This window comes from Postia placenta (assembly GCF_002117355.1).
Source record: "Postia placenta MAD-698-R-SB12 unplaced genomic scaffold POSPLAscaffold_19, whole genome shotgun sequence".
NCBI lineage: Eukaryota > Fungi > Basidiomycota > Agaricomycetes > Polyporales > Adustoporiaceae > Rhodonia > Rhodonia placenta.
The window spans coordinates 211,502-221,590 of NW_020169850.1; the positions used below are offsets into that span (position 1 = coordinate 211,502).

At 53.3% G+C, this 10,089-nt stretch overlaps 3 protein-coding genes across 3 annotated transcripts; 1 reads left to right on the top strand and 2 right to left on the bottom strand.

Moving 5' to 3' along the window:
* Nucleotides 1-821: 821 nt before the first annotated feature.
* On the top strand, nt 822-2,284 carry POSPLADRAFT_1157515 (hypothetical protein; the record flags this gene model as incomplete). Its single annotated transcript, XM_024487197.1, has 3 exons — nt 822-1,167; nt 1,224-1,540; nt 1,697-2,284. The coding sequence occupies 3 exons, from the start codon at nt 822-824 to the stop codon at nt 2,282-2,284; spliced, it is 1,251 nt and encodes a 416-aa protein (XP_024333924.1).
* A 1,155-nt stretch (nt 2,285-3,439) lies between these two features.
* Nucleotides 3,440-4,837, bottom strand: POSPLADRAFT_1041714 (hypothetical protein). Its single transcript, XM_024477961.1, has 7 exons — nt 4,767-4,837; nt 4,669-4,716; nt 4,582-4,617; nt 4,457-4,526; nt 4,053-4,408; nt 3,986-3,997; nt 3,440-3,935 (listed from the first exon to the last, which is right to left on the bottom strand). Exons 1-7 carry the CDS (start codon nt 4,768-4,770, stop codon nt 3,553-3,555), a joined length of 909 nt encoding a protein of 302 aa, XP_024333925.1. The 5' UTR covers nt 4,771-4,837; the 3' UTR covers nt 3,440-3,552.
* Nucleotides 4,838-8,302: 3,465 nt separating this feature from the next.
* Nucleotides 8,303-9,622, bottom strand: POSPLADRAFT_1186042 (hypothetical protein). The gene is made up of 6 exons (XM_024489197.1): nt 9,407-9,622; nt 9,271-9,352; nt 9,091-9,220; nt 8,927-9,033; nt 8,725-8,844; nt 8,303-8,663 (listed from the first exon to the last, which is right to left on the bottom strand). Exons 1-6 carry the CDS (start codon nt 9,577-9,579, stop codon nt 8,517-8,519), a joined length of 759 nt encoding a protein of 252 aa, XP_024333926.1. The 5' UTR covers nt 9,580-9,622; the 3' UTR covers nt 8,303-8,516.
* Between the last annotated feature and the right edge of the window lie 467 nt (nt 9,623-10,089).

Consider the following 10,089-nt stretch of genomic DNA (forward strand, 5'->3'; position numbering starts at 1 on the left):
ATTCTTATATGCCCGCCTTCTCCTTCAACTTGAATGAGAGTAAACGGACGACTCCTTGAAGAGTCCGCCTCTCGAGTGATCTGAAAGCAAAGTCCTGCCCGAGAAGTTAGAACGCGATGGCACTCAAGCGGAGCCAGAAATGAACCTGTTGCAACTGATCGCCATGGAGCCTGGTAAGAATTCAGCCTCCGGCCCTGCGAGCGGACCTTCAAGACGGCACCGAAGTTGCATTGATGTAACAAAGTGTTACCTAAGGCTAATCTAATCGGCCACTGACATGTAACATCCAGGTCACACTCACGCAACGTCAATGCTGCCACGCACTGTCAGCTGCCTCGCCCAGAATCATATTGCTGTACTTAGGCTCTGTGCTAAGCTTTGAGCTCGTTACAAGAACAGATTCGATGGCAAGTAATGGCTTTTTGAGATGTCGCTGTCGTTCTACGCACAGGTAGCCACTTGTCCATTCCTTCGCAAAGGGACAATGAAGGCTATGCACTGTCATGTTATATTAAGTGCTTCAAACAAAGCAATCAACAGTGAGTACGTGAGTCCAGTCTCTGATTGAAGCCAGCCTCTTTGGATTTGGAGTCATGTGTCTTGATGCACCTGGGTCCTTCTATCTTATCTAGAGTTCTTACCACGAAGTAGGTTGATGCTCAGTATCACGAGTACAGGTAACCTTCGTTTCAACCGGAGCTAGTCCAGAGGATAATGTTCGCCAATATGAAATACGGCATGTATAACTCTTCGTCTACTAGTCCCACTTGCAGCTGAACTTCCCGCCTCCCTCCCCGCGTATACTTTGGTCCCCTTGCAATATGTCGTCGAGTGAGCCTAATCGCGACGGGTGTCATTCAAGTCCTGGAAGGCAGCGAGGCATACCACGCGGTAGATCGCGCGGCCGCTGCTCGCGTGGTGGGCCCCGTGGTATGCCGCGCGGTGGGTACATCAAGGACCTGCACGGAGGATACGCAGGAGGCGCATACACCGGAGGATCTCTCCCACCAGACAGGATCATCACCGACGGACTCGCCGGCAGGCCCATCAAGACATTATGCAAACCAGAGCCAGAAAGCGCCGGGGCAGATGTCGTGCTCAAGGACCTCACATATCTTGGCTCGTACAATTGGACAAACTCGAAGAAGCCCACGATCATCGTTCCAGGTGCATATTGCTTGATATTGTAGCTCCAAGAGATGCTAACGCCGAGGGCATGACAGGTTCGCCCTCGATATGGCACGACAGGTCATTGCCGTTTACAGCCCCTCCAGACAGAGGATTCAGGTTCATCGATCAAAGCGGGTATCGCATGCCATCCTGCATGCTTTACCCGTTGTTTCGCGCGGTCGACATAGTCGCGGAGGAGAACGAGACAGACATCGACTGGCTAGATGTGGACTTCGTTACCGATCGTAACGGGCTGCGCAAGCTGCTCCGGTGGATTCATGCTGATCGGGAAGAGTTCAGGATCGACACGCAGCTTGCCGGTCGGCGCACGGTCCTGTTGAGCAGATGGGAGAAACGAACGCAGGAGATGGTGGCCGGTCCTTACCTCCAGTTCGGGACCAGCTTCGAGAACGAAACCACTCGGAAGGCACCGGGTTGCGAAAAGAGCACCGGTCATCACAGAATAGTAAAATATGTGGGTGCACTCTCATTTATTTGCAAGGACGGTTAGCTGAAATCTAGGTAGGACTTCGGCGGTCTTATAATGGTAGTCCGCTTCGAAGTGGATGCCTGTCTTCCGACAGAATGCGATACGTCTTCAACCGCTCCATCTTCCGACGTAGATGGCTTGACAGATATGTTCTCTGGGATGGATGTAGGATCACTCGTCCAGCCTGTGTTCATCGATAGCGAGGCATCCACCACGGAGCTTGACGTTATCAGCGCAGGCCAGCAGATCCCCCAGGACGCGATCATTGAGATGACCACGCGCTGGAAGGCGGGGGCGGGCCGATTTAACTGGAAGGAGTCGTATCCTCAGTTGTACCTCTCGCAGACACCCCACCACTACCTCGCCATGCATGATTCTGGCGAATTCTACGAAATCACGAAGCGCCGCCTCGACTGCGCGGAGATGAAGGAGGTCGACGGCAAGACTCAGACAAAGTTCAGGCAACTGAGACAGATACTAGGCACGATACAGGAGCTGCTCATTGAACACGGTCAGAGCACGAGCTTGAGTCTCGTATATAAAAATGGAGAGCTGCTGGTGTTCAAGCGAAGCATGCAGGAGAGCCTCATTCCCGATGAGCTTTTCACACGTTTTAATCAGTAAACTCTGTCGAGTGTGGTTACTAACCCTCCTCATGGTGCGAGCAATCTGCCATATAGTCTGAGTGTGCTAAATCAGGTGCTATGTAGGGCGGTCTCCAGTTTGCCAAGGTTCTCTGGCCATATTCTCTTGATCGCATAGCTTACGGGCAACTTCAGACCCAACCAATGTTGACGTACTTGTCTCTGTCAGAAGTACAGTAGATCACAAACCTACGTATGGTATTTACATCGTCCGTTCTGTACTTGATGATCCCGTTCTGTACTCGATTCCTTACGTGTTTGTTGGCTACAGACTGAACCAGACACAAATTTGTTTTTATTGTCTCCAGTCTCGATCCCTGCACGGAATCTAACGCTCTCAATGGCACAAACAAATATTAAATCCAGTAATATGCATCATGACTATCACGATGCTTGAATAACCACAATAATGCGTAAGTGACGGTCAGTATCATGCTTCGAGCATGCCAACAGAGGAATTCATGTATGAGAACCTCATGGTCGACTTCGAAGGAATAAACAAGCTGCAGAAGCTGATGTAGGCAAGGCCCTCCACCATTTCTACCTGCTGTATATGACTTGTTCAGTGTCTTGATGTGTCTAGCGATGAGCCTGTGCGTGACTGCGTTTCAGGTGGGGGATGCCCCGGCGTATGATCTTACACGGAATCCACGCCGCGGCTCACCCCGCGAAACGCTTTCTCGCGACACATAGTGTGAATACTAGCAGCCACTACAGCTTATGATCTCGCAGGACATACTGTAGAGTTCGAAGGGGTCATGAAGCTGGTGTAAGCTGCATATACTACCATCAAATGACAACTCTCATACATTGCTTCATCTTTCCTTGCAGTGTCAGATAGAAGGTTCCTTGGACCTACAACTTAGGGCCGTCCTGCCGGCATTTCATCGACGGCCTTAATCAGGAGGTCAGTAAAGGTACCAAGATAGCATGGTAGACAATTCTGGTTTGGACCGAGCGGCATATACCGTCAGCGGCTGCCTAGTCAAAGGTGTAACAGGTGTCGCAGCTCCTTCGTTCTGCAGTGGTTTCGGCTACCAGCCTTGAGTCTATGGGACTCACAAGAAGAGGCACGTACTCACATGCCCTTGATACTTCCACATTAACTCTCCACAAGGAGCTCGGCAGTCAAGGTGCGTTCGATCGAAATCTTATCAATTTTCTGGACAAAGGGCACGCACCCGGCCAGCTAAGCATATGATGTGTAATGTGTAATAAATATATGCAACGAGCGCGGGCACCGGCACGTCATACGCGACAATTATCCAGGTTGAAGATCAGAATGTCCTCCGCACCGATCTTCACCAGCTCGTCCATAACGTTCGCAACACGGCTCTTTTCCACCATACTGCTTACCGCCACCCACGCCTCATCCTCAAGCGGGCTGATCGTCGGCGCGCGCCGTCCCGGCGTGATGGTCGTCGCGTCGTGTAATCGTACGCGTAGAATGTTGTACTCGCACACAACGTAGCGCCCTGCTGCGACGACGCCGGCAATTCGGCTTGTAATCAGTTTGATGACGGGCTCCAGTGCTTGGTGTTTCGGCGTGCTGGACTTGATCAGCACCGCCTCGGACTGGAGCAGCGTAGCGATAGCGTGCAGACCTGCTGCTCGCATCGTGTCGCCAGACTCTGCAAGGAGTCAGAGGAGAAGAGGAGGAACGAGAGGCAGCGTCTCTCACCGACTAGGTCAACTGTGGGCCCGGTCATCAGGGTCAAGGCGGACAGAAACAAAGGCTAGTCACACACCAATCCCGTCTGCAAGTCCAAGCGCACATGCCGCCTCCACGCTGCCACCCACGTACTCGATTTTCGTTTTTTGCTCGCCCGCCAGGTTGAGCTGATCATCAATTTTGTTGAAGTACTTCCCGGAAAGCACTTCAAAGCTCGTGACGACGCGCTTGCCCGCAAGCTGCTCGACGGTCTGGACTGGGCCTGCCTCGGGAACCTGCACCTGCAGGGCGCATTTACCGAAATTGAGCTTCAGGACTTCGGTAACATGCTCCTGCATCTGCGCTTCGAGGATGACGTCTTGGCCAGTGATGCCGAGGTCGACATTACCCTTGCCGACGAAAGATGGGATGTCGGACGCGGGTAGGAACACACTGTACTGTGTGAGCCCCTATATAGAGTGGAAAAATTCCTGCACTCACAGGGCGATCGGGTGGTTCTTGACTAGGCAGACATCTAGCCGGTGGTGTCTCCGGAATTGTATATCCGCACCTATTGAAGATGTTGTAAGGGTTCATAAGACTGAAACAGCTGCATGAATGCGCACCTGCAAGGAGCTCAAGACACTTCTCATGCAAGCGGCCTAGGAGATCGAGTAAGTAGCTCGATCAGAGAATCTGGGCGGATCTGAGACCTTTCTTCGGGATGGCGAACAATAATCGACCGTTGAGTGAGTCCGCGTCTTGAGTGTCTTTCAGTGCGTGCATAGTGGATGTAGTTGAGAACACTCACTCATGCTGGCGATGCTGGCGGAAATATCTCCGAGAGGGCTATGCGCAGTGAGCGGCCGGGGCAAGTTGTTTGATGTTTCGGGCTGAGGAAAGTTACAGCGTCGAGTCAAGATCAGATCAGTCCTTGTAATCTTATCTAATCTCCAGCTGCGAGCTTGACTCACTCAATGTGTATCTTCTCCGCGTTGATTGGCTACGCATCTCCACGATACAGTATGCTTACACAGAATTTGGTAGCCTCAGTAAATGCACGCTGAGGCGCATACGCAAGGCTTCCGGAAGATCTTCATTTTAAAGGCACAAATGAAGATGAAGGAAGGATGTTGAGGTTTTTCGGTACTTGAATCAAACGACCACTGGTGCATGGCCCAAAATGGCAACCAGAGGCTTTGGATCCTAACAGTGACAAACAACCGCCGAACATTCCGCCACACAGAAAGCTGGTCCTGGTCCGCTCGACGCATACATGGCCCCCGACGTACTTTGCATCTATGATGTCTGGACGTGGTGGCATTTAATAACTCATAACCTCACTGAGCGTACTTCGCGATAGGTTGCCAATCTGCGCAATAGTATAACCTGCCACTGAAGCCCGAATGCACCATAAAACCTCCTTCGTGCTGCTGGACTTTCAGAGCGGAATACCTTTGCTCACAACGCATCATTTGACGGTCGTCGCCAAGAAAAGCTTCTCATGTGGCGCTATTACTGAGTTCAGGTCTACTGATCAGACGTAATCAGGTGGTATAGCGTACTGATGCCCATTTCTGACTTATTCAAGGGTCAAAATGTTCAGGTCCCCTGCTATCTTGGAATGAAATTATTGCCGTGGATGACAGGGCTTTGGCCAGCGTATCTAGTAGTCCATCAGTATGCACGTCATAATCCTTCTGCGACTGACAATGTTTGTATCTCAACTATCTCAACTTACTCTCAGTCTCCATATTGGAACTTTAACTGATAAAGATACCTAGGACGACGAAAAAGGCTGACAATACTTCTATTTGGCTTAGGAACACTCGGAGACGTGGCGTTCTAGCTCACATCAGGCCAGCTGCCGAGTATTCATCGGTTCACAGAGGTATTACTTCCAATACTTCTAATTTGGGATCACACGCCTTCACAGATATATACGCTAAAGAGATTGGCGCTATACATATGCGGAAATATTAAGTCACGAAGTGGTTGTATCACTCAGATCCTTAGCATCTTTCAGATAGGGCAGTAGACAGCCGTCCACTTGCCGAACTGATTCCCATGAGCGGAAGGCTATAGAACGACCTGCTGCCGTATGGTGATGCTTGAACTGTTAAGGCTACATGGCTCACAGGACCAGAAGCTCAGCATTAAAGGCTCTAAGAAGGTTAGTATGCGCTGCTCGGTTGCGGATTCTAGCTCGGCTCCCAGCGACTCAACAGATGCTGGCCCCTATGGACGGCACACTGCCTGTCTTAGGCAATCCTACACTAGTACCCGTGGGTAAGTGCCGTCATATATTGCCAAAGTACTGATGCATTCAGTATCACGCACGTTCTCAGCAAGACCTTTATTACCGCATGATCACTGTGCCGTACCCGACGTTTGGTATGCCGCCAAACCGAACTTTGATAACGACACGGGGCACATTCAGTAGCTCGTTCCCCAGACTCACCCTTCGCGAACGGACTCGGACGCGCTATTCACTTCATGCGTCTTCTCGTGCTCATCTCACAGCTTCCTCTGACGCCCCGTACGTTTGGCCCTCTCACCCCACACTGCAGAAGGCGCGGGGCCGGACTTCGCATGACCTTCATGGGGGTGGGTGCGAGCTGCTTATCAGATGACGGGTCCGCTGCTGATATTCTCCGACGTCCTGTCTTCGGTGTTGGATTACGCTCGTAAATGGTATGGTTTCTGCCCCGAATGCAGATATGAGCTGCCTCCTGACCTATGCCTCCCGTAGATTTTCCTGGACGCGATACCGCATGCCGCTGGTAACATGAGCTGAATAGGTGATAATCCACACCTTGCGCTGCCTACAACGCGAGAGCGGTTTCTACATTGAAAGCTTAATACTTGAATGAGGCAAAAAGAACCCCCATCTCAAGCCGATCACCCCGCAGAATTACTGCATTCATTCTCTCCCATATCCTGGACTGCTGGCACTTCCTTGCACATAGAGTCATGAACGGTCAATGCTTCTAGCCGATAGCAAAGTCTCGGAGACAGTATCGCGGTAAGCGCCTACTTCATCTCTTTGTTCTCACCAAAGCTACCGATATTCTGCCTCTGCTCAGCTACGACGGGCGCGAGAAACACTTCCGCCATGCGTATACAAATCTTCCGGAATTATGCAGTCAGAGGGCTAGGCCCGCATGTTGATACTCACGACGACGCGCCCGCCGGATCGGCATGCAGGGAATTCGGCCCGTCTGCGCGTGCTGCCCGACGCATATATTCCTCTATTCACTGCTCTCAGGCTTACCAGGAGGCATATTCGCCTCGTCAATCTGTTGTGATCCTCGCAACCCCTAACGACGGGCATGCACGGAAGCATTGATCGGTACGGAGGCTGTTTTATGGTGTCTTGGCATCAGCATCTCTCCAATAGATTCATACCCCCGTCGTCCCATTATTCTTAGACCACAGGCACGCTGACATCACTGTTCCTCCACCTTTACTTCCGTCTGCGCACATTCAGCACACCGTAAGCATCACTGATCCTCTGCCAGCCACCTCCTTCTTGCTGACAACAGACAATACCAAACACGTCGGTCAGCTGACCGCGCTCCGCCCCTGCTTACGCTGGCTATATCATCGACGAAGCGTAGAAGGCTATCACATGGCGCGCGCCCTGTGTACTCACGCTCTGCACTTGCGTCCAATGCAGTATGCGATGCGCGGGCGCTGAGTCGACGCCAGGCACGGTTGCCAGAAGCCCTCCCTGGGAGTGGTGCGGGCTGACATAACCGTGGGGCACACCAGGACACAGGACCCAGAGCCAGGACCCAGGATACAAGATTAGAGGATCCAGGGCCCAGATGGCGCGGGTGCCTTCGGGTGCTGGCAGTGATACAGGGGCATTGTGGCTGCTACGCCCCTGCGACGATCTGCCAAAAGTGGCAAGCGCGCGTACGCGGGTGTGCATGGGCGGACCGTACAAGGCTTGGCTGCCTCCTTGCTTGCGCATCCGACGAGTCTATTACCAGGCTAGCTTAAGAGCGGACATACGGCGCGTCGATCTTACTTGTTCTAGCTAATGCTTACGGGGCAGTGCCGATAACGTCCTTGCAGTGCCGATGCCAGTTGCTTACTCGGTTCCATCGGTATACAGGGACCACGTGTGCGTGCTGCGCGTCTGGGGATAAATGTGGCAAGTCCGTGTCCATTTGTGGATAATTTGCGGCTAAGTACAGGTATAAGCAGCATGAAGGTCTGCGCGTAGCAAGGGTAAAGTTCTAGTAATGCCACTTCACGACTGCTTCGGTATCCTTTCGGAAGCATACTTACACTTCAAAATGGATATGGCGGTTGTGCGAGGTAGGGTACTATGGCAATGGCAATACACACCGTCTGCTGCGGCCATTCATTATCGTGGACACGGAAACATGCTACGCGCTACTGAGTAGGCAGCTACATGCGGTGCCGCGAAGCATATTTGTACACGTACTTGATACACGCCAGGAGGCGACAAGAAGGCTTCGAAGGGTATGTCCATTAGATGCGTACAAGGCCCATACGTCACGTCTACGATCGCATCCGCACCGCGCAACTAGTCTTTCTTCAATTCTCTCTGGATGACAAACATGCGGTCCCCGTCTGCGCGTGTCGTCAATTCCTGCACGCCCGCGACGTCTGCGAGCTCTTCTATACTGCGTCCCTTTGCGAGGACAACGTACATTTCAAGGCCATCTCCAACCTGTATGCAGAGTGCTAGTCAGCGCGACCGGCCATCGGAGACAAGAGTGGAGGCTGCGTACCTCAATATGGCGCTCCGTCGCGCTGGTAAATGAGTCGATGACAATGGCAAGAACATCTGGTAGCGGGAGGTATGTGGGGTGTGGGGTTCCGGGCGCCGGGGTCTGGTTCTTGAAATAGATCTATGGGAGGGTGGGCAGTGTGAGTAGCCACGCACGCGCGGGCCGAGCATATCACCGAGAGAAGACAGTTGGGTTGCCGTACCTGATTATCCAGGAAAGGTTGTACGAGCGAGGACGCTGCGCCTGCGGCACGACACGCCTCGCGCTCATACGAGCCGACGGGGTCGAAGGAGTAGACGGCGCCTGAGCCTACGGACGCGGACGGGTGAGCACGTGCACGTGAGAGAGGGTGAGGGGCGAGCGCACCATCTTCCTCGATGCCGCCGAGAATGTTGTTCACGTAGTATGGGAAGAAGCGCTGTGCATAGAGCATCGTCTGAATGAGCCGCGCGATCGCACGGAGAGGCATCTCCTTGGCGTGCGCGTGACGGTACCACTGGACGAAGACGTGACCGGAGGCGTACGCGGTAGTACAGATGGACGCACCTCGAGCCGCTGCTTGACCTTTTTTACGAACATGTTCCCGTCCGCTGCGAAGCCGTTCACCGCGAGCACGGCGCGCTCGGTTCTGGGGGTACGTCAGCGCGGGCGCGTGCGGGAGCGCGTAGAAGAGACGACGCACAGTCGGAAAACTTTGGGCGCATAGCGGGTCTGGATGCTGTAGCCCTCACTCTGGCGAGTGTCTCCGGCAATGACGGTGAAGTCTGCGCCGGCAATGGCAAGGATGGTGCCGCCATTCTCTGTGTAGGGGTAGAACTGGCGTTGCTGGGGCTGCTCGTGTGCGGTGTCTGGCATTGCGGGCGTGGATTGTGGTGGGCGTCGGGAGGAAGAGAGCGAGGAGGCGGGGGGCGGAGGGCGTACGAGGGAGGGCGTATATACGCTCAGCTGATGGGGCCGCGTCAGTTTGGTCGAGGACAGACGCCACCGTCGCGCGTCCAATCGGGCGGAGTTTTAAGTATAAATCCGAGATTTCTACCAAGGTTTGCTTCTTCTTCTCCTTCTCCATCTCCCACCTCGTCCTCTCCTCCTGCCACCATCTCTTCTGATCTACCACGCATCTTCTCGTCTCCTCGCCCGAGCATTCCCCGCTCTCAATTCTCCGCCGTTTCTCCAACCCGTTCATTTGCCAGCAATCTAAGCCGCATCCAACCAGATGCAGCACATCGCCCACGTCTTGCAGCTGCTCTTTGCAGGCCCATTTCAAAGGCTCTGTTATCAGGGGCCTCAAACTCGCCGGCGGTGCGTGTTGCGAGTGGTGATCCCGTCCTCCCTCTGTCCGCTATCTGTCCAACGCCATTCTCTCCG

Bases quoted from the DNA above. Each gene is read 5' to 3' on its own strand.
- POSPLADRAFT_1041714 (XM_024477961.1), bottom strand. The intron at 4,527-4,581 runs GTGCGCATTCAT...CATCTTCAATAG, and splicing joins GTGTCTTGAGCTCCTTGCAG to GTGCGGATATACAATTCCGG. The intron at 4,409-4,456 runs GTGAGTGCAGGA...CACACAGTACAG, and splicing joins AAGAACCACCCGATCGCCCT to TGTGTTCCTACCCGCGTCCG.
- POSPLADRAFT_1186042 (XM_024489197.1), bottom strand. From the start codon at position 9,579: ATGCCAGACACCGCACACGAGCAGCCCCAGCAACGCCAGTTCTACCCC. The intron at 9,353-9,406 runs GTGCGTCGTCTC...ACGTACCCCCAG, and splicing joins GCGCCCAAAGTTTTCCGACT to AACCGAGCGCGCCGTGCTCG. The intron at 9,221-9,270 runs GTGCGTCCATCT...GTCTTCGTCCAG, and splicing joins AGGTCAAGCAGCGGCTCGAG to TGGTACCGTCACGCGCACGC.